This window comes from Ursus americanus, chromosome 27 (genome assembly GCF_024610735.1).
Source record: "Ursus americanus isolate L20-20 chromosome 27, mUrsAme1.1.p, whole genome shotgun sequence".
Classification (NCBI taxonomy): domain Eukaryota; kingdom Metazoa; phylum Chordata; class Mammalia; order Carnivora; family Ursidae; genus Ursus; species Ursus americanus.
Window position 1 is genome coordinate 23,783,882 of NC_142153.1, and position 25,217 is coordinate 23,809,098.

The window sequence follows — 25,217 nt, forward strand, 5'->3', positions numbered from 1 at the left end:
ACTGATGGTAAAGCAAGCTGAGTATATAGGACCTCTTTGCCTTTCTGAGGATTGAAGAAAAAGTACTAACTATCAGTGAAAGCTTGATAAATATGAGTACTGTCATTGCTTGTCTGGGGAGGTCAAAGGAGCAGGTCAGTTTCTATAGAGCCGAGAAGGCAGCCCGGATAGACAGTGTGAATGAGGTGACGAGTAGGCGGAGAGGGGCAAATAGGAAGATTTGATGACAGACTATGAGCAGGGCATGCCTCAGTGAAGGTTGGAGAGCAAGAGTAGAACCTCAGTCAGTTTGTCCCTGGGAAAGAAAAAAAGACTGCTCCAGAGAGAGTTTGCGGAAAAGAAAAGGAGATCGTTAGCGCCCACAGTATAAGGGGGCATCTTAGTCGCACTGTTTTGGAATTTGGGGGAAATTAAAGAAGAATAGGCTTCATATATGAGAAAAAGCTAGGAAAAAGAGCCTGATCCTGGGGTGGGATTGGAACTAGGAAAAGGAAACTTTGAAAGTCTGCTTAAATTAAGCTTTGTCCAGAATGAGGCTGTGCCCTCTGTGTGTTGTTCCTGCTGAGATTTCCAATCAGCGTCATAATAATATTAAACAGCCATTACTGACCGCTGGGTATTTGCTGTCCAGGAAGTGCCTAGACGAGTTGAGAAGTGAGGGACGCCTGGGTGCCTCAGTTGATTAAGCGTCTGCCTTCAGCTCAGGTCGTGATCCCAGTGTCCTGGGATCGAGTCCCGCATCGGGGTCCCTGCTCATCAGGGAGCCTGCTTCTCCCTCTGCCTGCCGCTCCCCCTGCTTGTGCTCTCTCTCGCTTGCTCTGTCTCTCTGACAAATAAATAAAATCTTCAAAAAAAAAAAAAAAAGAGTTCAGAAGTGAGAGCATCGAGCCTGAAATCTTAGGGTTAGGTCTTTAGGAAGACGCCCAGTTTGTGTACCACATGCACCTGTATGGACGCACACCCACGCGTCCATGCACGCTCGAGATTCAGCTGTTGCAGTTTCTCCCTATAGGTTCTGCCTGTCAGCGGCCTAGAAACCAAAGCTGGAGGTGCTGTCTCCCTGACACCCCACTTTTCTCAATCACAGAGGATACTGGTGAGCACTAATCAAACCTTCGCCTCATTGCAATAGACCTGCTCCCCCACGCATGTCCTCTTCAGGGAAGGACTCCTGCTTCCCCACAACTGTGGGATTTCCAGCTGTAGCTTCGTCGGTGTGAGCCACGAGACCTGAAAATGAGCCTGGAAGAACTTCCTTTTCTGATGTTAAGATCTGAGACTGGTGATAGAGGGAGTACAAGCTACTGGGATAGCCAATTTGGATCACAAAGTTGTTAGTACAGAGTAGCGCTAAATTCATTTTGAAAAGAAGGATGAGAAATCCAGACATACTAATTGAGGGAAGCTGCTGGTCCCACATTTGCCATTCTTCAATCTCGCCCTGGAGACTTATTGAGGCCAGAGTCTCTGCTTAGATCTGTCACTCCCCCAGGAGACTGAGACTATTGTGCAGAAGCTCAGTTCTGAGGAAAAGCCCAAATGATACTACTGATATGTTCATTTTCTGTGATAGCCTCATGAGGAAAAAAATTTTTTTGACTTTAGTATAGCTCCTAGACACAGAAAAACAAATTTACCCTATCAGGCAAATGAAGGAAAAAATATATAAATTGTGAGCTGATTGATTCATATTTAACACTTTTTTGGAGGATGCTGATGGAAGCTCTTGCCTTCACCTTGCCTAAAATTAGATAGATCATTGCAGAGAAATTTAAAATTTATACCGCATTAATCAGTGTTCCTTCATTCTTTCTAAATTTGATGCAGATTTCAAGGGATCGTTTAGGAGGAGGGCTATATCAGGACCAAATCAAGTCAAAACTAACCAGGAATGCCCTGTGACTTCTAGATTAAATTACCTGGCTTGCTTTTCCCTCTGGTTCTCTGTGCTGGGGACTATTATAAACCTTTCCATAAATCTATCTCAGATTTTAGCTTCCCAACTTTGAACATCCTAGTCACGCAAGCAACATGACACACAATTTTTCTAAGCATAGAACTGAAATAAACATGGAAGGCCTGTGTCTTAGATGTGATGTGAAAGGAATAAATTTAGACGTTGGAAAGTAGATGTTTCTTTATAGAGTCAAATTATCATTACTGCTATGATCATTATTGTTATTATTAATATTATTTAAGTTTGATAATGTAAACTAGTGTAAATAAAGGCAATAAGACAGATAGAGAAAATTGTTTTGAATAACTTACAAATCTAGATATTAAAAAGTTACTGGTTATAAAAGTATCACCGATCCACTCATTCTGGAACTTTTCAGTAATAACAGTACTACAGAGGATAGATAGTGCAATAATTAAATGAAAAAGAGTCTTTTTTTTTTAAGATTTTATTTATTCATTTGACAGAGAGAGAGACAGCCAGTGAGAGAGGGAACACAAGCAGGAGGAGTGGGAGAGGAAGAAGCAGGCTCCCAGTGGAAGAGCCAGACATGGGGCTCGATCCCAGAACTCCAGGATCACGCCCTGAGCCGAAGGCAGACGCTTAACGACTGAGCCACCCAGGTCCCCCGAAAAAGAGTCCTCTTAAGACACAAGTAAAATAGCAGTGCAATGCAATTACAGCTACAAATATTATAGTTTATTTAAGAGCCCAAACAGATGGAACACACACACACACACACCCCTAAAAATAGACTGAATTAAGGCTTCAGTTACTGTTTATTGAGTGCATAAAAATGTGTTAAGCCCCTTATAAATAATCAATTTTAATCCTTACAACTACCCAATGAGGTATTATCATTTCCATATGTTGAATGAGGAAAATAAGATTTGAAGATAAAGTAACTTTTCTAAGATAATACAGCAAATAGCTGGCAGTTTCAGGATTCAAATTTGGATCTGACCCAAAAGTTGATTTTTTTTTAATCAATGTAATCAAATGTCTCTAGTGTTACTTCTTTTTTAAAATCTTAATACCAACAAGAAAATATATGTGAATGTAAGTTATAAAATGTAATAATACGACAGCTATTCACCCAAAACCCAGACGAAGAACTGAACTATTACCTTTCCTGTTAAAGCCACCCAGCTGAGTTCCACCCCAGCATGTCTCCCTGCCTTGCCCCAGAGGTCATCACAATCCTGAATATTAATCATTCCCTTCACATTTCATGAATTGTTTTTACCACACAAGCATTTTATTTTCACTGTTGGTATTTCATTCAACATTGTTGCAAAGATTTATCCGTGTTTTTGCACAAAGCTATAACTCACGCATTTTCACTACTGTGTAATATTCCACTGTGCAAATGTGCCATTTTAAGAGATCTATTCTCTGGTAGATGACCATTTGGATCATTTCCAGTTTTTCCTGATAACAATGTTACTGCTAACATTTTTGAGTTGTCTAGATGCACATATGCAAGAGTTTCTCTAAGGGACATACCTCAGAGCAGAATTGCTGGTTAATGTTCATTCTTAAAATAAACGTAAAATTATTTTTTAAGTGGTCGTATCAATATACAGTTCCACCAGCAACATGTATAGGTTCTCCTCATTCCACATCCTTGGCAACAATTGGCATTGCCAGACTCCTTAATTGTAAATGTAGTATATGTAAAATGGTAGCTAATTATGATCTCAATTTGCATTTTGATTACTAATTGGTTTAAGCATTTTGCCATATGTTTATTCTTTTGAAAAAAATTTTTCCCCAAGGGTGGCTGGGTGGTTCAGTGGGGTAAGCAACTGCCTTCGGCTCAGGTGATGATCCGAGGATCCTAGGATTGAGCCCCGTGTTGGGCTCCCTGCTCAGTGGGTAGCCTGCTTCTCCATCTCCTGCTCCCCCTACTTTGGGCTCATGCTCTCTCTCTCTCTCAAATAAAGAATAAAATCTTAAAAAAAAAAAAAAGGAAAAGGAAAATCCTCAACCACTATGAAATCCAAGGGTTGCCTATTTGCGCCAGTCTTTATATTAACTCTTTCTAGAACACCAAAATGTTTATGCTTGACCTTATCATTTAATATTCCATGTTCTGCTAACCCCTCTCATATATTTTTAATAGGCTTTATATTTTTCAGAAGATTCAGGTTCACAGCAAAATTGAGAGGAAGGTAGAGAGATTTCTTCTATAACACCCAACCCCTCCAACATGTTTGTTTGCCTTTTATATCCTAGCTATTTTACATTCTGGAAAAGGCAAAACTATGGAGATAGTAAAACGATTGCCAGGGGCTAGGAGGAATGGATAGGTGGAGAACAGAGGATTTGTAAGGCAGTGAAACTACTCTGTATAAACTGTCCTGGTAGATACCTGTCATTATACATTTGTCCAAACCCATAGAATGTACACACCAAGAATGAAGCTTAACATAAACTACAGACATTGAGTGATTATGATATGTCTGTGTGGGTTCATCAGTTGTAACAAATGTACCACTTTGGTGGAGAGTATTGATGATGCAGGAGGCTATATAGTTGTTGGAGGGGACAGTTGGTGAGAGAAGAACATACAACAAAATACCTTGCTCGGTTATTGAATGTTATGGGAAATAAAATGAATATTTAAAGGAACTCTGCAAATGTAGAATAGTATTACATTCCAGACAGACGACATAATGACTCTGATGGTGAAGGCTGTAGTGCAAGCAAACAAGACAGCCCGCACATGTATTGTCACTTTTTATTAGTGTGGTAGTTGTTTCAAAAGTGTTTGTGTCACTGCGACAAAAGGCTTGAATCCAAAGTGTTCTAAGAGTCATATGTTGGGATGGTGGTTGAGTATTCTTTTCTGATAGTTACGATAGGTTTCTTTGAAGGAAGAATACACTAAGAAGAGAGATGAAGCGTACGGAAGTTAGGAAATGACTCTTGGTGAAAAGTGTGAAAGAAATCACACACATAGTGATACAGTCCTTCCATTTTAAAAGTCTGGGTGGGAGGATTAAGATCAAAATATAATTGGCAAATCAGAGCAGTGGCACGGAAGACAAAGAGGACTTCATTTTTAAGAAGGTCATTTGGGTGAAGACCCTCGAAATTCTACCAAAATGCAGGGCCCAAATTTCATTAGCAAGTACAGGGACCACACCACATATCTCTTGCCTCAGCGGTAGCAGAGGAGGCTTGTCCAGAAAGGAGTAGAGCTTAACTTATGAATTTCTGAAACGTGTCGGTCTGGAACAGATTCAGGAAACCCAAGAGACTAGCCCCTAAGGGGACGGAGTTCTACCATGGCAGGTGCGGTCCTGGGATTTGCAGCCGCACACTTGATGGACCACGGTTGTCTTTTCTGAGTTGCTGTGAGGCATGGTAGCCCACAGAGTAGATGCTTTTTCCTTTCCAACACGTTTGTTTTTAATGAGTAGCATTTTTGAATACTGGGTGTGTTTAGAACCCTATCCAATATAAATTCAGTGTTACATGGTATATCAAAATAAACTAGAACCTAAAGCTGAGGGGACTTGAGAGAACATCTGGTCCAATCCCTTCATTTTACAGTTGAGGAAAGAGGAGACGTCATTGAGTGCTCCAAACTCACAGTTTCACTTGAAAGCCCTGGTCATAATCATCATTGCAGAGAGACCCAGATTCAAGTTCTTGCTTTCCTAATTATTACAAGTGTGAAGTCAAGCAAGCTACGTAACCTCTCTGAGTTGAGTTCCTTATCTGTAATAATAATATTTACCTCCCAATTATACTGTGTCTACAATGTAAAATCCTGAGCTAAATGCTGTAGTACCCTTGTTCTGTCATATAAAATCATCTCTTTTTATTTATATACAACAATATATAATTCATATGTAGTGTTGTATATCATATATTATAGTATTATATAAGCACCTCAGGACCACTGATGGTGTTTATGATCAAGCTAGAAACATGACTTATATCAGAGCTCTTTCCTCTATACATGCATGGACTTCAGGATCCTCACAGATTGATTTTTTTTAAATTCAGACCATAAATTCAGTTATGAAATTCAATGGGGTTTTCTTAATTTTTTTTGCCTTTTATATGTCTGTTTTGTCAATTCACCCGAAAGATGACAATAATCAGTACAGAAATTGTTGTTTGTTCAACAATATAATATTTGTATTGGAGAGATCCAATCTAGTCTATTCTCTCCTGATAAGTCTTCAAACATCAGTCTTCCACAATTCCTGAGTCTTATTGCTAGGGCTACTTTTAAAAATGCATCATTTTTTGCCTTGCAATTCCCCAAAATGCAGTTTACTTCAGCTGAATCCCTAAGAGATAATTGACCGAGTTGGTTATGCATGAGAAACCAAACCTGACGACCTACTGCAGCCCCGTTCTCCTGTTGCCTATTAAAGTAAGTTAATGATCTGGAGCTATGTAGGGGTTTCCAGAAATAACACTATAATGACCAACATGCTGTAGTTAGCTAAGAAAAAGAACTGTCTATTTTTTTCGGGCATTGCTTAAACCCATTTCGGGCATTGCTTAAACCCCGTACTATCATTATTTTATGACCCAATCTACAATGAAGAAACAGCAACACATTACAACTCAGATGAACACAAAACATCTCCTTAGTGAAAACAAACTCAAATTTTCAAAACCATGGTAGAGAATTTTCTTTGAATAGATGCTTTAGAATGACATCTGGATATTGATTTAAAAGTCAAAGTAGGAGGAACCACATAAATAGCTCCTTTACTTTTTATATTTTTTTTGTTTTAGTTTTTTGGGTATAGTTGACATAAAATGTTGTTTCAGGTGCACAACATAATGATTTAACTTCTCTCTGTACCTTATGCTGTGCTCACCACAAGTATAGCTACCATCGGTCACCACACAACACTATTACGGTATCATTGACTGTATTCCCTATGCTATGCCTCTCTATGCTTATGACTTATTCATACAGAATACAGAAGCCTGTATCTCCCATTCCTCTTCACTCGTTTGCCCATCTCCCCACCCCCCACCCTCTGACCATCAGCTTGTTCTCTGTATTTATAGGTCTGATTGTACTGTTTGTTTGTTTGTTTGTTTATTCATTTGTTTTTTAGATTCCACATGTGAGCGCGACCATATGGTATTTGTCTTCCTCAGTCTCACTTATTTCACTTAGCATAATACCCTTTAGGTCTATCCATGGCAAGATCTCATTCTTTTTTATGGCTGCACAATATACTATTATGTATATTTTCAAATTAGTTTTGTTTCCTTTGGGTAAATACTCCGTAGTGAAATTACTGGATCATATGGTATTTCTGGATTTTTTCAAGGAACTTCCATACTGTTTTCCACAGTGGCTGTACCAATTTGCATTCCCAATAACAGTTTATGAGAGTTCTTTTTTCTCCACATCCTCACCAACACTTATTATTTCTTGTCTTTTTGATGTTAGCCATTCTGACAGGTGTGAGATGGTATCTCATTGTGGTTTTGATTTGCATATCCCTGATGATGAGGGATGTTGAACATCTTTTCATGTGTCTGTTGGCCATCTGTACGTCCTCTTTGAAGAAATGTCTATTCTGATCCTCTACCGATTTTTAAATCAGGTTGTTTTGTTTTGGTGTTGAGTTGTATAAGTTCTTTATATATTTTGAATACTAACCCTTTATTGGATATTCATTCACAAATACCTTCTTCCATTCGGTAGGTTGCCTTTTGGGTTTGTTGATGGTTTGCTTCACTGTGCAAAAGTTTTTTTTGTTTGTTTGTTTTTTTAAAAAGCTTTTTATTTTGATGTAGTCCTGATTATTTTTGCTTTTGTTTCCCTTGCCTTGGGAGACACATGTAGAAAAATGTTACTACCACTGATGTCAGACATCACTGCCTATGTTCTTTTTTAGGATTTTTATGGTTTCAGATCTCACATTTGGGTCTTTAGTCTATTTTGAGCTTATTTTTGTGTTTGTGTCAGAAAGGGGTCCAGTTTGGTCTCTCACATTAATTGTCCAATTTTCCCACCACCATTTATTGAGAAGAATGTCTTTTCCTCATTGTATATTCTTGTCTCCTTTGTCATTGATTAACTGACCTTATAAGCATGGGTTTATTTCTGGGCTCTCCCTTCTGTTCCACTGGTCTATGTGTCTGTCTTTGTGCAAGTGCCATGCTGTTTTGATGACTACAGCTTTGTAGTATATCTTGAAATCTGGGATTGTGATACCTCCAGCTTTGTTCTTCTTTCTCAAGATTGCTTTGGCTATTCGGGGTCTTTTGTGGTTCCATACAAATTTTAGTATTATTTGTTTTAGTTTTGTGAAAAGTGCTGTTGCTATTTTGATAGGGATTGCATTAAATCTGTAGAGAGCTTTGGGTAGTATGGACATTTTAACAATATTGATTCTTCCAATCCGTGAGAGTGGAATATCTTTCCAATAAATGGCTCTTTTGAACAAGGTGGTAGAGAACAATACTAAAAATAGTTTTTTACCCACAAGATGAAAGGCTAAAATGGCCATTCCGGTATTGGACTTACTTCCAGAAAAATTCAGATGTCCCAGGATTTATTTACTAGTAGATATGTACGTGCGCGTGCACACACACACACACACACACACACACACACACACACTGCACTTAGGGAGAATGTGAAAGTCAAAAAGTTTCTCAAAAATTCACTGGCCCCTTCATCAAAGAGAAGGAGCAATGGCTGATGTGAGGAGCCTGGCCACGAGGTGCAAGTGTCCTGGCTTCCCTGGAAGGTGTCATTGTGTGGGGCTCAGCTGAGGTTGGAGTCACTTGCTGGTCTGCCAGTCAGCAGCAGGGTGCCTTTGGGTGGGCCATCAAGCCTGGGCCCGTGTGGAACAGAGCTTGTTCCTCAGGCATGTGGTGCTGGGGTGCTCTGCAGGGACAGGAAGTGAGGCAGGGTTCCAGAGAGGGAACCAGAGAGGCAGGTGGGTCACTGGACTCAGCCTAGGGCAGCTCCACATCCTGTTGTAAGATAATCCCTTCCACCTTGGAACTCAGAGGTTGGTGTTGCATAGCAGTCCCCAGGTCACTGCTCTTAGGTGGGGTCAGGGCTCTGGGCGAGCACGTGCCCTTTACCCTCTTTAGCCTCCTTCCCACAGCATCTGTCTTCTCCAAGTGAGGGAACCATATTTGAGACTTCCCAAAAGGGAAATTCTAGGTTTAAGCCCTTCCCAGTAGACTCCTAAACACAATGATCAGGAAATAACCCTGAGCGTTCATTGATTCAACACATATTAATGGAGCACTTTACTATGTGCTAGGCGCTGGAGAGAAACTTCACGTGGAAAGGTTCCTTTCTTCCAGAAGCTCCCAGGATCCAGCTTTGCTTATTTGGCGTGGCTTTGTAGCTAGTGCCTGAGCACAGTTTTTTCCTTTTTGCAGTTTTATTCAGTGCTGGGAGTTCAGGTTTTTTTTTTTTTTTCCTCTAAGAAATACCTCTGTGCTCCAGAGCCCACATTTCCCCAAATAACCATTTAGTGCCAGGGAGAGGACTAGAACATCCTCCCTCCCTTTAGCTGCTTAAAGTGAATGAGGCCCACTCAGTAGAGCCATTTTCAGTGCTACTGTGATTTGTATTAATTAAATATGACATGGTCTCCTCAAAAAAAAAAAAAAATTCAATGCCCCTAGGTCTCCATCTGGTACTTTGACCCTGCTAGCTTTTTTGCAGAAGCTTCTATGGAGGCCTTCTTCAATGCAGGGCATCTCTATGGGATGTTGGGGAAGATAGAAAATCAAATAAGCTAGACTCTGAGTAAATAATGAAACCTATCATTAAAAATAAAGCAAAAAAAAAAAATCCCACGTGTTAAATGACCTTGTTTTGCAAATTGATTTTGTGTCAGCATTTCTGGCTTTAAATTGTATAGAGAAAACTACTTAAGTAAACTCCTAGTTAATAATTGAAAGAAACAAATAGGTAAGACCTTTGAATTTTGTTTGAATATTGTTAATTTTTTTGTACCATAAATAAACAAGCTTAAAAGACAGATGACAAACTAGTAAAAATATTTTACAATAAATTACAAACGGTTAATATTCCTAATGTATAAATAATATTTTTAAAATCAGTAACAAAAGGCAAAATGCTTCATCAAGAAAAAAAAAGAGCTAAAGGACTAAATAGGCATTTTTTAAAAATACAGCTACTTAATAAATATGAATTTTCAACCAGTGTAACAAAAGGACCAGAAAAAAAGTACTTGTATAAGGTACTTGGGATAGTCAAGTAGAACTCTGGTCCCAGAGGGCTGGGGGTTTGGGGAGCAGAATGGGGAATTAGTGTTAAAGAGATACATAGTTCCAGTTGGGAAAGATGAATAAGTTCTAAAGAACGCATAGTGATGATAGTTGCGCAACAGGGTTAATGGACGTAATGCCCTTAACAGTACATTTAATAATGGCTAAAATGATAAATTTTATGTTATGTGTATTTTACTACAATAAAACAAATTCAGGCAGTTTAGTATTCAAACAAATGTAGACTTAAACAGAAATGAGGTACTATTTTTGCTCATTAAATTAGCAGGCAGAATGGAAATTATAATGCTGACAATACTCAAGTGAAGACAAATGGGTACATTCAAACACTGGTTAAAAGTAAGCACAAAGTGTCTAGATGGCAGTTTAGAAATATATGTCAAATGTTCCAATACCCTTTTGGCTTCTTAGAAGTTCAAAGTACATAAGTGAATTTGCTTAAAGAAATGATCATTCTTGCTCTGAAATTTATTCTACAGGAATGTTCATCATATAAAATGCTGAAAAATGAGAAACTCAACATTGGTTAATTAATTCATGAAAATCCATAAGATAGAATATGAAGCAACTATAAAATGTCATTCTTCATTTATATTAAATGAAATGTTATTACAAAACAATATATACTGTGATCTCAATTTTATACATCAAAGTATCTGTACTTAAAAACCTGACTGAAAGGATAGACATAAAAATGGAGTACAGATGTCTGCAATTTGCCTCTGGTCGTGTGATGAGGAGGAGGTTTCATTTTTTTTTTTCTTTATGCTTTTCCATATTTTCTAAACTTTGTAGCAATGGATATTTTATAATCACAAAATTTAAATAATAAGAAAGCAAAGGATAAATATTATTGGTACTTACAAAATAATGTTGTCCATCCTTGGCTTTAAATGAATTGTTTGCTACAAGCTCAAAAAGTAACTATTAAATGGAGAACAATGTCAGAAAAGACAAAGAATCAAAGCATGCCATTAAAATTGGCTAATTCAGTGGGAAAGTAGCCCAGTTTCTTTCATGGGATCAATTTTTACTTTTCATTGGCTTGATTTTCGTGTCGTCAGAGCCCACATGAAAGAACCAGAGCAGTCAGTGGTGAAGACCCAGTGGAAAACGGGGGGGGGGGGGGGGGTGTCAAGAGCTCTGACTTGGTGCCATTACTCCTGGGCACCCTCCTTCCCTGCATGCTGAGCTGCAAGGCACTGGGCTAACTGGGTACCCGAGCTGCTAAATGAAACTCTTTCAAAGGAGACTCTACTGTAAATATTGTAATTATCTTAGGAAAGAGTGTCCATTGATTTATCAAATTAGGATTGAGAATTCAGTATATTCAAATCTTCCACTGAACTATTATAGAATTGTATCTGTACCTATTTTCCACCTAAGATTTTTCTCCTCTAAGTCCTCTTTTCATGTTTTGTTTGTTTTTGGTTATTTATTGAAGTATTTTTTATTGAGATATAATTGACATATATAATATTGTATTAGTTTCAGAGTTGAAATGTTTTATATATATAAATTATATAAATAATTATATATAAATATATATATAAATATATATATATATATATATATAAATGATCACAATAAGCCTAGTTAACATTGGCATCATACATAATCACAAAATACTCTTTTTGGTGATGAAAACCTTTTTTTTTTTTTTAAAGAGTTTATTTTTATTTGACAGAGAGCACAAGCAGGGGGGTGGCAGGTAGAAGGAGAGCGAAAAGCAGGCTCCCCGCTGAGCAAGGAACCCCATGTGGGGCTTGATCCCAGAATCCTGGGATCGCGACCTGAGCCAAAGGCAGATGCTCAACCAACTGAGACATCCAGGCACCCCTGAAAAAAAACTTTTTGAGAGAGAGAGTGTGTGGGGCGAGGGGGAGGGGAGGCAGAGGGAAAATCTTAAGCAGGCTCCAAGCCCAGCACTGTGCCTGACAGGGGCTCAATCTCATAACTCCGAAATCATGACTGGTCTGAAATCAAGAGTCAGACACTTAACTGACTGAGCCACCTAGGTGACCACATCTTGTGATGAGTCCTTTTAAGGTCTATTCTCTTAGCAACTTTCAAATATATATTACAGTGGAATGAACTATAGTCACCATGCTGTATTTTATATCCCAAAGTATTTATTCATGTTCACTGTTGTTTCACCAGCACACTGCCTTTTCCAGGGTCTAATTATTAATTGTTGAATGATAAAAGTACTGTGTCAGGCTGGTTCATATTTCAGGCTTAAGTGATTATCCCCAAAATAGACTTTTATTACATTTATGCAGGAACAAAGGTCTCCCCCTCTTAACTAAAAATATCACTGGTAGACTAAGTGGCCTTCCCCATACTTTAAACTTTTACACTGTTCAAAAGAAGTAGTCAAAAAAGTTCTGATCGAACAAGGGAGCTGCTCTAGGTAAAATTAAAAGGGGGTGAATCTATTTCACTGCCCAATCCTCTCTTTTTCTCTTCTTTCCCCATCTGACACCTCCAGCATTTGGGTTTTAAACATTTCTGCAAAGGCTAAATACAAGGGTGGATAGTGGGGGAAGAACCCAGACGTGGGTAAGGGAAACTTTTAAACATAAGTGAATATTTTAAGGACAGTCATTAATTTTCCAATTTAATTATGTCTCTTAATTGAATACCATTTAAAAATTATTTTCAAAACTTTCTATTATTTGTCTTATTTCCTTTGAACATTACAAATAAATTTTTTTCCACACTGATTTCCCAATGCTCCATTGAACACAAATTATATTACAACATTTTCCAAGCTCAGGAGGCTTTTAGTTCCTGTGGGAGAGAAATAAATTTCCAAAGACATTGCTTGGCTCATATCACTAGAGCAGAGGTTTAAACTTGTTGCCCTGGAGCTAAATGAAGCCCAAAGTTGAAATTACTCGGAATGGGTTTAGATTTTTTTTTTATTATTATTTGCCAGCATCTAAAAATTGGAATTTGAAATAAAATTACAGAAAGCTAGGAGGCTCTTGAACAGTCTTTAAACCCAGAACCACAGGGCTGCTATGTTAACATATGCCAACAATCAAGGGAGCCTGACTGGCCCTGCCCCCTTGGGGAGGGTCTGGATTCCTCAATTCTCCCCACCCCACTCTGGCTCGCCTTCCTCACCAGTATTATCTGCCTGAGTGCCTATAGACTTTTGAGTTTTACTCTTTTTTTTTTTTTTTTTTTGAATACGTTATAGTGGAAAAAATGCTACAGGATTCTTTGGGCAGTATCAATGATATTTAGTATCAATCATTAATATAGAGTAGGAACCAGAGAGGTGACCTGTTAGTCATTTAGCTTTATGTCACGCCATTTAGGAACTACCTATGTGATTTTTCTTGCCTTGGTAATACACAGTTAAATGTGAAAACATCCAAATAGGGTAGGATATCCCTGTGAGTAGTTTCCATGAACCTGATGCCCAAATTGAGAAGAACATGGCAGGAACTAAACAGCACAGGTCCTTGTCCTTGAGTCAAATTGTGGCAACAAAACCTGATTTAATTTGTGATGGTTTTTTATCGTCATGTGTTGAAGGGGTTTTGGAGGACCGTAGACTTCTGGTGGGAAAATGGGCCACTTAATCCCTCCCTGTTAGAGTCCAGTGTTTCAACACCCAATGCAAATCAGCTAACAAGCCTAGTCTAATGTCATCTACCCACAACAGAAGAAAGGAAACGTTGGGTGATGAGTTAAAGGTTCAATGAAGAAGAAGGAGCCTGAGCTGTCCTGGGGACCCTCATTCATCTGGTAAAGCACCCCTGTTTGTTGATACTTTTAATGACTTTTCTACTCCTTCTTTCTCCCAGTTTGTAAAGGCTCCTCAGATTCAGAAAGGGTAAAGTCAAGGGCTCGTTTTGTTTTGTTTTATTCTTCTCCTGGGTGATTATTTAAATAGAAATCGCATGTTTTTGTTTGATGTGCCCACTTAGTAATATGTAATAATAATGGCTAACATTATCGAATGCTTATTATGTGCTGAGCACTTATGTGCATTATTTTATTAAGTCCTCATTAGAAACCTCAGAAGATGGGCACTAGTTCAACCTCCTTTTTTAAAGATGAAGAAACTGAAGTTTCAGAGGCAAAATAATATATTCATCACACAGCTAGTAAGTGGCCTGCTACAAAAGTCCTGCTTTCAACCACTATTCACTCTTCTAAAAGTACAGCAGCCTTCAAAATGTAGCATGTCCATTTCTAAAGCGGCTAAGAATTAAAACGATGGGGGCATCTGGGTGGCTCGGTCGGTTAAGCATCCAGTTCTTAATTTCAGCTCAGGTCATGATTTTGGAGTCTCGGGATCTAGTCCTGAGTCGGGCTCCACACTGGGAACTTAAGATTCTCTCTCTTCTTCTCCCTCTGCCTTCCCTTCCTCTAAAAAAAAAAAAAAAAAAAAAAAAAAAGAATTAAAACTATGAAAATTGGATTTGGCCCAGGACACAGGCTATGTCAATAAACCAAAGAACCAAAGAACGGAAGAAGGTGATGAGATTCAGTGAAGGCCAAATGCAAAGCAATACCTCATCAAGGAAAATGTTTTTGGAGTTATTGGTATTATTAGATGATGAGCAATCCACATAGCAGAAACCTCCAGAGAAATATGATGAAATTAGAGACGACCCAGGGAAGACATCAGTAATCAAGGAGAAAGGAATGGAGTTTGAACAAGAAGAGACAAAAAAGAGTAGCATGTTTTATTCTGAAATACTTAGTGGAGGGTGGATGTATAGGGATTGCACAAACTCCTGGGACCCTAAATAAATTGAATGCAACTTCACCCAGCTAATAATTAACATTAAGATTTTATTCTGAGAGTTGATATGCTTTGGAGGAGATGCTATCTATATTTTTAAGGTTTGAATTTTTAATAAATAAGGGAAATTAGTATGTTTAGGAGGTATATTCCTATTTTGTAAATTTAAAGTACACACTGCAGCCTGAGTGGTCTTTTCAAAATGCAGACCTGGCTATGGGATGCCTTCGTCCATTAACATAGCTTCTCACTGTTTATAACTGTAAAGGATAAAACAACCCTTAGCACAAACACACAGGGAATTGAAAAGTTCTTGCCCTTACTTTTCCAACTTCCCCTTGAATCACACTCTGCCTTGCTGGCAACTGCGGGCATTTTGACAGTTCCCCCAGCATCCAAATTTCAGAGGGAAGCTCTTTCTTCTTTCTGTCTTGGGCTCTACTTCCTGCACCGTCACAGCACCTCTTTTTCACATGCTCCGTGTTGCTTCCCCACCAGACTGAAAACTCTGTGCAGACATAGGTGGGGGTACCCTTGCTTACCTTGGCCTCCCCAGCAGTTATAAGTAGGTATAAGCCCTTGAACTATCTACTGAATAGAGCCCAAACCTGAAAGGCCATTCTCCAGAACCAGAATTCTGATTTGGGTGCATTAGAGAGCCAGTAGAGTTAACATTTTTATTGTTTTTTTTAAAAACTGGGGTGAAAAAGAGTCTTCTGTATGTAAACTAAGGAATGCCTATGAAATCAATACATATTAAGCTATATTTAAGACAAAGTCTCCCATTTGCATTTAACCCTATTTTAAAAACTCTCCCACAACTCCTCTCTCCCCTCCCCTGCTTTATGTATCTCCCCCCAAAACACTATGAATATTTCACGTATTTACCTTGCTTATTGTGCATCTTCTCCAGTAGGAAGTAAATTTTAGGAGGGAAGGGATGTTTGGTTTTTTTGCACACTTCTGTAGCTCCAAAGTCTAGAACAGTGTTTGGCACACAGTAAATGCTCCTGATACATTTTTTGAATGAATGGATTTAGTAGTTTTCTTTGTGCAGAGGTAATAGGCAGAAAACACCAATTAGCCCCAAAGTAAATTTTCATGAAAACCTGGTCTGAATTTTTAAAAATCTTTCATAGGTCGTATTCAATTGTGATCTTTAAAAATGAAGCTTCCTATTCTATCAGGGGCCCCCAAATTACAGTGCCTCCAAATCACCCAAAGGTTTGTAAAAATGCAGATTATCACCATCAGATTATAATTCTCTGATATAGAGGCGGGGCCTACAAGTTGCAGAAGCTGCACTGGGTTGAGGCGCAAGGCCCATAGTTTGTAAAACACTGTGAATGTGCACACACTCTGCTCAACACGTTCTGAGTAAAAATTCAGTCCCTCTCCAGAGCAGCGTTAATTACTTACATTTGTTCTCTACCCCTGCGGGCTTTAGCAATGAATGACGAATGACCAAGGGACAGGTATCTTCTCCCCATTTTACAGATGAGGAAACACTGACTTTTCATCCCTACCTCCCGCTTCCCCTTCGTTCCGCATATTTATGAGGTTCCCACCAGGATGTAAGGCAGAATCACAGAGATTTTAAGTGTGCAAAGCTACCAAGAAAAAGAGGGAAAGTGAGCGGTATCCCGGAGTCCAGCTCATACTTCCCCGGCAAGTAAACGCCTCGAGGGTTTGCCTTCACCCCTGAGGCCAACCGTTGGACAGTTTGGGACGCTTCCCCCTGCAGACGTGGAGGCCAGAGGAAAATATTCCAGCCGGGGGCAGAACAGGCGCAGGGACGGGGGCGGAGGGCGGAGCCAGAGTACCGCCTCAGGCTGCGGCTGGTTAGCCCAGCGGCGGGGAGGAGGTAAGGGGCGGAACAACGGGGGGCGGGGTCCGGGGCGGGGCCTGAGGCAGGAGGCCTGCGGGAGGCTGCGGCCCACCACCTAGGCGGTGCGTAGGAGTCCACGCTGCCTGGCCTCGTCCCTCCCCTCGGGGGCGGACCCTCCGGGAGGGCGCGGCCCGAGGGGCGCGCGGGAGGCAGAACGCTCCAGCTGGCGGAGCGAGGGCGCTTAGCTCCTAACCCGGCCATGGCCGAACTTCGCAGCAGGAGCGACTGCTCCGGTGCTTCTCGCCCCTCTCCCTGAGCTCTCTCTCCTTCCTCCTCTGGAAAACCCTGCGTTCCTTCTGGGGCCGTGGCGAGGGGCACGGAGCGGCGAGCAAGGATGCGCTGAGGACCGCCAGCGCGCGCGTCTCGGGTGCCTCCGTGGGTCCAGGCGCTGGAGCTGAGCTGCCTCGGGCTGCCTCGACTTTCCTGCCGCGCTCCCGCCACCCCCGCCGCAGTTGATGTGTAGGGAGAAGCCGGACATCATGATCCTAACACGTAAGCTAGACTTGTGCCTTGCCGTCGGGCCAGCCGCGGGAGCCAGCTACGGAGGGGACTCGGCGCGGAGGAAATGTCACCCCGCCTTGTCAAGTCGGTGCCTGTCGTTCTGTGCTTTTAAACGGCTTTCCGAGGAGGCTCGGGACCGAGTCGCCCAACTTTCTCGGAGTGGAGGAGGTGGAGTGTGGGAAAAACAAGGGTTATAGTTTGGGGAGGGAGGTCTTAATTTCGGGCAATGACCCCTGGCTACTCACTGCTTAGGGGTCGCGGGCCGGCGCGTGGGGTGGGCTCCGGAAAGGGCTGCTGGCGCGGGGCGACCGCAGCTAATGAAGTGAAGCTCACGTTAACTTCGCTCTCCGGCTGGGGACGCGGAGTCGGGCTAGGGGTGCACGCCGGGTGGGAACACAAGGCGGGCCGGCCGCCAGCGGGGCTGAGCCGGCAGCCCTGCTATTCTTATTCTAAGTCCCAGGCGATGGCCTCTGGTTCCGAGGAGCGCGGCGCTACCGCCTTTCCACTATCTTCCCTCCGGGGATCAGGGCTGGGTGCTTGCAGCCCTTCACGAGACAAGTCCAAAATCAGCGCGGACTCCCTGAGAGTTTATTATTTAGGAATGTTTAGGCCGCAGTGGCACTTGGAAATAGCTTTTTAAAAACTGCTTGAAAGCAAATTCGGGGAAATTTTTTTTTTAATTTCAGGCTGTTTTTGCTCAAATATTTTAAACGCTGGAAAGTAATTCCAACTTAGGAAAGTCTCTGGTGGCTGCGGGCCCCTGGAGAGCGTAGAAGCTATTTAGGAAGCCCCCTGGTTTGCATGTGAGAGGCGCCTGCAGGGAGGGCTGCCCTGTGCCTTCACGTGCTGGAACATTGAATCGGGTTTCCTAAAATGCCCGGTGGAGATGCCCACACCCTTGGCTCGGGAACTGGCGCCCGCGCTGGGCGAGTTCCTGGGCCGGCGAAAGGAAGGAAGGAAGGAAGCACGCCTCCCGACCTGACTTTTTTCGTAGCGAAGTCCCGGCTTTTGAGAACCCTGCCCCATTCTGCCTCTGTGCCCCTGTCCCCATCTCCGAAGTCATGGGCTGAGACTTTGATCCTTCGGAGAGAGTTTCTCCCCTGGCCGCAGCACACTGGCCATGCCACGTGTAATTTGCAGATTATGGTTATTAGAATCCGTTCCTCTTTCCAGCGCACAGCCCCGTGTTGCGAGGGGGGAGATAGAGCGGACGGTGAGGCTGGCGAAGTAGAAACCCTGGGTCCGCGGCCTGCTAGCTAGGCGCATCTGGGAAGTGTTGAGACCTCTCTGCATCTTCTTCATTAGCAACACGGGCGTAATAACTATTTACCACGCGAGGAGGTTGAGAGGATCAAAGGAGCTAATACAAGCGCTTAGCACGTGCCTGGTACTGATGCTCCACTGATACCCAATTTATGCTAATTACTGTAGAAGGAAACTCCTGCGTATAGCTACCTGCACCACGGGAGAAGAAAACCTTGCCTTATGCTCCTTTTGAATGAGCCTTTTTACACCCAACATAGTTAGCGAATGGGTTCATTCTAGGGAATCAGAAGCTCTTTCAGCCCTTATTGGTGAGGTGGAGCCGTGCAGCCTAGGCACAGCCATCCATTGCAGAAAGCTTCATGAGGGTGGCATGCATATATGACGCGTTGGATAGAAGAAAAATCACAGCTCTGGACAAGGTAGAATACTGAGTCTCAAATTACATTTTTTTTTCCAAACTCTGTTTGCTGAAGGGATGAGGGAAAATAATAGCCCAGCAGAACTCTGAATGTAAATCTATCAGCAGCTCCAAGAGGTTGACTAATTCAGCATCCATCTGGACTGCAGGCTGGTCCTCCGCAGAGATAATTTGCAGACCGTAAGTGTGGAATTAATGGAGGCACCCAGTGCCATCTTGGCTTGCAGACTGGAGCAGATGGCCAGAGGGGTGCCCTGTAAGTCAACAGCCCCCCTAATAGAACAACTAAAGTCCTGGGGAACGAGTGTCAAATAGTTAGCAGATGTGCGTTCAGAAGTTATTTCAAGACATTTTCTGAGAAAATGTTGGCAATTCCGTGTATTAACTTTTACTGTGGCATGCCAGATTTACAGCGTGGCCCAAGCCTGACTGCATATTTTTTTCATTAGCACTACTGTTCAGAGTTTAAAATGAAGTACAGCAGACTGACTTTCTCTCCCAGCTGCTTTAAAATTTTGCTTTTGACCCCCCACCCAAAAAAAGAGGATTTTATTTTAATTCAATCTGAGTGACCCTTACACCAAACTGGCCAGAAGCTCAATGAGAAATAGGGTTTCATTGACTTACCTGTGACTTTAACTTAGCAATTTTAGTTCTTATGAGAAACACCATTTACTCCTTAAGAGTGAAAAGGTTGAATAGTTAAGCAATTGACTATGGCTAATTGAAGGCAGTGTTCCAAGGTTTCATACACTGAGCCAACCAGAGGACTTCCCATAGTTCTGGAAGGAAGGTGAGAGGCCAGTTGCCCTTTAATCTAAATCCTTTTTGTTGTTTGGTTTTGGTTATTATTTTGTTACTGTTGAGTACTGTAGTTCAAAGAGCAAAGACTAAGCAAAATTTTAGGGTGTTTTTACGTTAAAAAGGGATATTGATTGCTTCTGAAAAATATAACAGATTAATAGAAAAACATTATGATTGAATAAATTATTACTGAGAAAGAGTGAAAAATGTATGTAGTACTTAAACAGTTATTTGTAGAACTAGTGTGGGGCTTAGAGGGGATATGGCAGGCTCCATTAAGATGCCTTCCAATCAGAGGCTTGTTGGGACTCCAAGAGGTGGTTTGAAATACAAAAATAAGTACTTGAGTTTCCCTTGGTGTCCCCGTGGAGATTTTAAGCCATGATGCAATGTTAAAATGAGAGTGGTATTTTTATAACTGGGGCAGGTAAATATGCCATTTGAAAATATTCAGGAAAGGGTGATTTGGTCCAGAAGAATGGGGACATCCAAAGTACAGTGGGTGAAGTGAATTGTACATTTTTGAAGAGAGCCTTGTTCTGGACAGGATGGTCCAGTATTGTAAACACAAGTTTCTCATGCTTAACTCTCCTTCCTAGCAACAGGAAGACGGAAATGAGGCCATGCAAAAAAAAAAAAAAAAAAGGCCCTGAAGGGCTCCAGACAATACTTGACCCACCCTAGCATTTTCCCTATACAGCCAGAAGAGTTGCAAAAGTAAAAATAACTTCAGATGTTTCCCCTTCCTCTCTGGATATTGCCAGATCACTAAAGATTGAATTCTTGGAGCTTTAGAACACTGTAGTCAAACCTGGTCCCATGGTATAATGGGCATCAAAGCTCACGTCATGCCAAGGCTGTTCTCAAAATTATAAAGCAGACCTGGGGACAAAGGTGATCTTCATTTTCTGTGTTTGCATAGTTCAGTGATTAAAATTCTATGAGTTGGGATCCAGTAGAGGAAAGAATTAAATTTCTAAACATGGTCATTCCCCTGAGTTTCACTGAGCGCTCATTTTAACAGGATTGACCCCTAAGATACTTTGGAGTCCTGGGACTACAGTACAAAGGAATGATGTACAGCATTCACGACCTAAAAAGTTTTCCTTGTTGTGGTGACCCAGGTGAATTAACCATAAGATGGTCACATCCAAGCACTGTGTCCCTAAGGAGCGTAGTCCTCAGTTCCTCTTCTGAAATTAAGAGCAAAATGCTTTGCTGGTGCAGTTTTCACAGTCATCCTTCTGATTTTAGGTATTTGCGTATGGAGGAGTTCTGAGACTTAAGGGTCATTCCTCTTTTCAGAAAGACATGCTGTAAGATTGAAATTTGCTTTATAGGAATGGGTTACTGGTATGAGTGCCATCAGTGGTGTTTTCCTTCAACTTCAAATTAGTCAGAAATCTAATTAATGTGAAAGGGGTAAGATTCCCAGCTGAGTAGGGCTCTTCCTGTCTGTCTGCCCTTTTCCTTGTGGGATCCTGTGTTATTCTTAAGGATTATCATGATCAGTGATAAGGAGTAGGGAGTGGTCCTGCTGGGGGTTCTTTAATTAGATCTACTCTGTCTCAACATTTTTTTCAGTATACCTTCCTTGGCATGTTGGACAGTGAGAAAGCCTTACATATTTAGCCTGGGTGTTTTTATAGTCTCTCACAAGTAACAGTCAACTGTCTCTAGTATGAATGCTGCGTTTTAATTTTTATAAAAGAAATCCAGACTTTTGACAAAATACTAATAGTAGTGTAGAAGCTGAAATTGATCATGTAGTTCACTCTTATTGTCACATTTTAACTGTCTCCTCAGCGACCCTGGTGTGATCATTCCCTTTTTACAGATGAGGAATCAGGGGCATGGAAGAGAGCGTTCCATTCCTTGCCTCAGATCACTCACTGTACATGGTGGAGCTAGGATTTCAATCAGGTCTGTGTGGCAGTAGCGTGCAACTCTGGGAGCTCTGCTTGGCTGCAGCTGGTTCGATTTAGAAGACAATATTTGGTGGCCCTGGAGAGCCTTGCAGTCACTTTGCAGTTTCCTAGGGGGCTTGTGCTTCTAGGTGGGGAGTTACAACTTTAGGATCCAAAATTGACAAATTAGAGGTTTCTGTGCCCCCTTTCTGGGGCCTAGTGCATGGACACTTGTCTTTAACATTTGGGGAAGGAATCTGGGATTCCATTTTCTAGCTTCTCTGGACTGTCCTGAATAATGTTTTCTTCCGACAAAGTATCTGAAAATAATATTTCTAAGGGAAAATCTTCCAGATGTCAGTGAAAACATTTGAATAGCATCTTGATAATGTCCTTGGACAGCAAAGGGTAAAACATGACACCTGTCTAAAGCCCCTATCATCCAGTGCTCAGGTGGGAGGTGATTTCTCGTAATCTTTGATCCTTGTATTTTATTTTGCTACTGAACTGAGTTTCACAGTGGAAAATATACTCCTTTTCCATTCACACAAACGTCTGCTTGGTGGCCTTTTCATGTCTTACCCCCCTCCTGTCCCCAGGAGGAAAATCAAGAAGTAACTGAAGGCTGAGGTCAGTGAAGCTGGAGTCCTCAGATGCCTCTGACACCTCCCATCCACATTTTGTTCTCTTCCCGCCCCACCTTCGAGTGTCCCGCAGAGAGGATTGGAGGCAGCTTCCTGAAGCTTGTCAGAAAGGCGCCTTCCTTCTCCTTGCAGGAGTCTCTGGAGGATGTGTGAGGGACAGAAGTTTTCCACACCCTGGGGTTGTAGCATTTCCCAGGCTGCCAGCCCTGAGGAAGCGGGAGAGGAAGGGACGCTGGAGGTGAAATGGCTGCACTACAGTCTTGCCCTGCCCTTTGTCACACCCAGGTGACAAAGTAGATAGAAGATGCTAAAAATCTGAAAATCATCTTCGTCTCCAGAGTCTGGAGAAACTATAAGCGCACAGGGGACAATCTCCACCCAGCTCCCATTTTCAAACTAGATAGCATGAAAAAGGGATCTTCCATAATACTTGTGTATTTCTACAAGTTGTATCATGGGAAATTCCAGAACTCTGCAAAGGCAGCCTAGAAAAACATTGCCTCTTCCCCAGTGAGGGGCAGCTGAGATGCCTGGAAGTTCAGTGACTAGTCCAAGGTCATATGTGTGTCACGTGGTGCTTCAGACCCCTTCCTGCCCACATGTGTAAACAGAATGGGGATAACAACAAAATGAGGTCTTCATGTTTGTAGGAAAAATGTATCCATATAAAACCAGAAGCCTTCCTAAACTAAACAGATGTACCCGAATCAGATTTTAACCATTAGATCGTATGTGTCTGGGGGAGCTGGTTATCACCAGCATTTTTAATGAAAATAATTCTTTAGTTCACCTAGAAGACAGTAGTCCTTATTTTTTCTTATACTTTTTGGCACAAAACTGAGAATGTCAAATCATCTGTTGTTTCCTGTTTGAGGTTAGACATAGGAATACCTAACGGCAGCTCGTCTTCACCAGTATCTGCCATGTTTTTATTTTCTTTGGTCTTTGTGTCAGGCAATTTTATGTTTCGTTCTTTTCTTGAGTTCCTTTTTTTCCTCTGTGTCAGAATGGACTAAAACCAGAGTGGATAGTTTCTTTAGAATTGCTCACTATTCCCTTTATTTCTAATTTAAGGCTCCTGTAGCACTGCAGTTTCCACAGTGTTTCTGTTTCCCACGCTAGGGCACTATAGAACTTGGGGCAAAAGCCAAAGATTAGGTTGGGAGTTACGGAGTAGAATAAGTTTTGCTTATGTGTAAATGAAAGAATTGATGTGCCTGCAAACCTTTCATCATGGAGATGGGGGTGTTCCTTCAGGTTTGTAACCAGGTATTTTACCTTGAATCATAAATTATGAAGGAAGTGAATTATATAATCTTAAATGCTTCATTTTATGAAAAAAAACGAGACTCAGAAAAATAAGGGCTCTTCCAAGTATGTTTCCTTTCTTGAAATTGTTTTCTTAATCTCTACAATTTTCATCTTTAAAGGGTTTTGTATTTTAAGAGCTATTTCAAGTCATTTTTCTTAGCAGTGCATGGTTGGAAATGCATAAATATTTGCTTTAGAATATTAGAAATGTGTTTGCATGTATGTAAACTAAAGGTGTTTTCTTTTTTTTAAATCCACCCCACATAGAAGTGAAATAGAAAGATGTGATGACGCACTATCCGTTTCCTGAATAGTTCATTTTCACTTAAGTTTGACTTGTTTGTGCTGGGTAGTAAGTACCAATTTCTGATTAGCTGGGAGGTGTTTTCTGTTCCTGGAAATAACTGGATCGGTTTAGGTCTGGAGTACCTAAGTTCAAACCATGTCAACCATGGGCTCAAATGAATACAGAGCCATTTGCCTTTGTGAGGGAAGAGCACGTATTTTTTGATATGAAAAAAAAAAAAAACCAAAACAGTATTTTGCAAACACTTGAACTAAATGATCCCCAAAGGGGATTTCAGTTGATTTCATTTTGCATTGCTGGAGTGTTTCTTCACGTGCATAATCCCAGGTGGAGGCTTGCAGGGTGTGTCTCAGAGTTTTCTTCTTTCAAGGCAAAACCGTTTATTAAGTTGTCATCATATCATTGGGCAAAATGGGTCCTTTTTTCCCCCTTTATATCATTTCTAGGAATGTTCTTTATTAGAAAGCAACATATCTGCCTCCAGACCTCAAGCAGGAGAGAGAGGGGGGAAAAAAAAAAGAAAGAAAACTTTCCCAAATTTGCAGTTTTTTCTTGTACTGAAAAAATAGTCTGGTGATTTAAAAGTGAGAGTAATCTCTGCAGGCAGTCCAAGTATGCAGAAGGTGCTCAACCCTGAGGAGAGCAGGTGAGTTCTGGAACCTTGAGCAAATTACAAAAACTCCAAACCAGCTTCCTCATTGGTGAAGAGAAAGGATGAGAAGCTCCAAGAAGCATTTCAGCACCCAGCCCAGTACTGAGTCTGTAGAAGCCAGGATGCTGCTGGCGGCGGGAGGGGGGGTGGGGACGACATGGACACAAACAGAAGAGCTCAGTAAGCAGAGGAAAATTCAGGATTTCCCAAGTGTCTTCCTCCAATAAAGATGAATTTTAGTGTGAGGGCTGTAGACACCCACAGAAGCACAAATATGTAGCGTTTTGAGTTCCCTATAATATGAACAGAGGCTTCAGGAGACAGAACAAGGTGTTGATCTGTTAAAAACCAAATTAGAGGGGCGCCTGGGTGGCACAGCGGTTAAGCGCCTGCCTTCGGCTCAGGGCGTGATCCCGGCGTGATGGGATCGAGCCCCACATCAGGCTCTTCAGCTATGAGCCTGCTTCTTCCTCTCCCACTCCCCTGCTTGTGTTCCCTCTCTCGCTGGCTGTCTCTA

General features: G+C 41.4%; 1 protein-coding gene across 6 annotated transcripts in view; it reads left to right on the plus strand.

Annotated features, from left to right (window-relative positions):
- DLC1 (DLC1 Rho GTPase activating protein) overlaps positions 1-25,217 on the plus strand; it is a 401,280-nt gene that overhangs the window by 339,345 nt on the left and 36,718 nt on the right. Inside the window, exon 1 of one of the 6 annotated variants that reach the window (XM_045810853.2) lies at positions 17,025-17,382. The exons of 4 other annotated variants lie outside the window; for them this stretch is intronic. In XM_045810853.2, coding sequence (XP_045666809.1) covers positions 17,346-17,382 — 37 coding nt within the window. In that variant the 5' untranslated portion in view covers positions 17,025-17,345. One more of the 6 variants, XM_045810851.2, reaches the window with a different exon arrangement.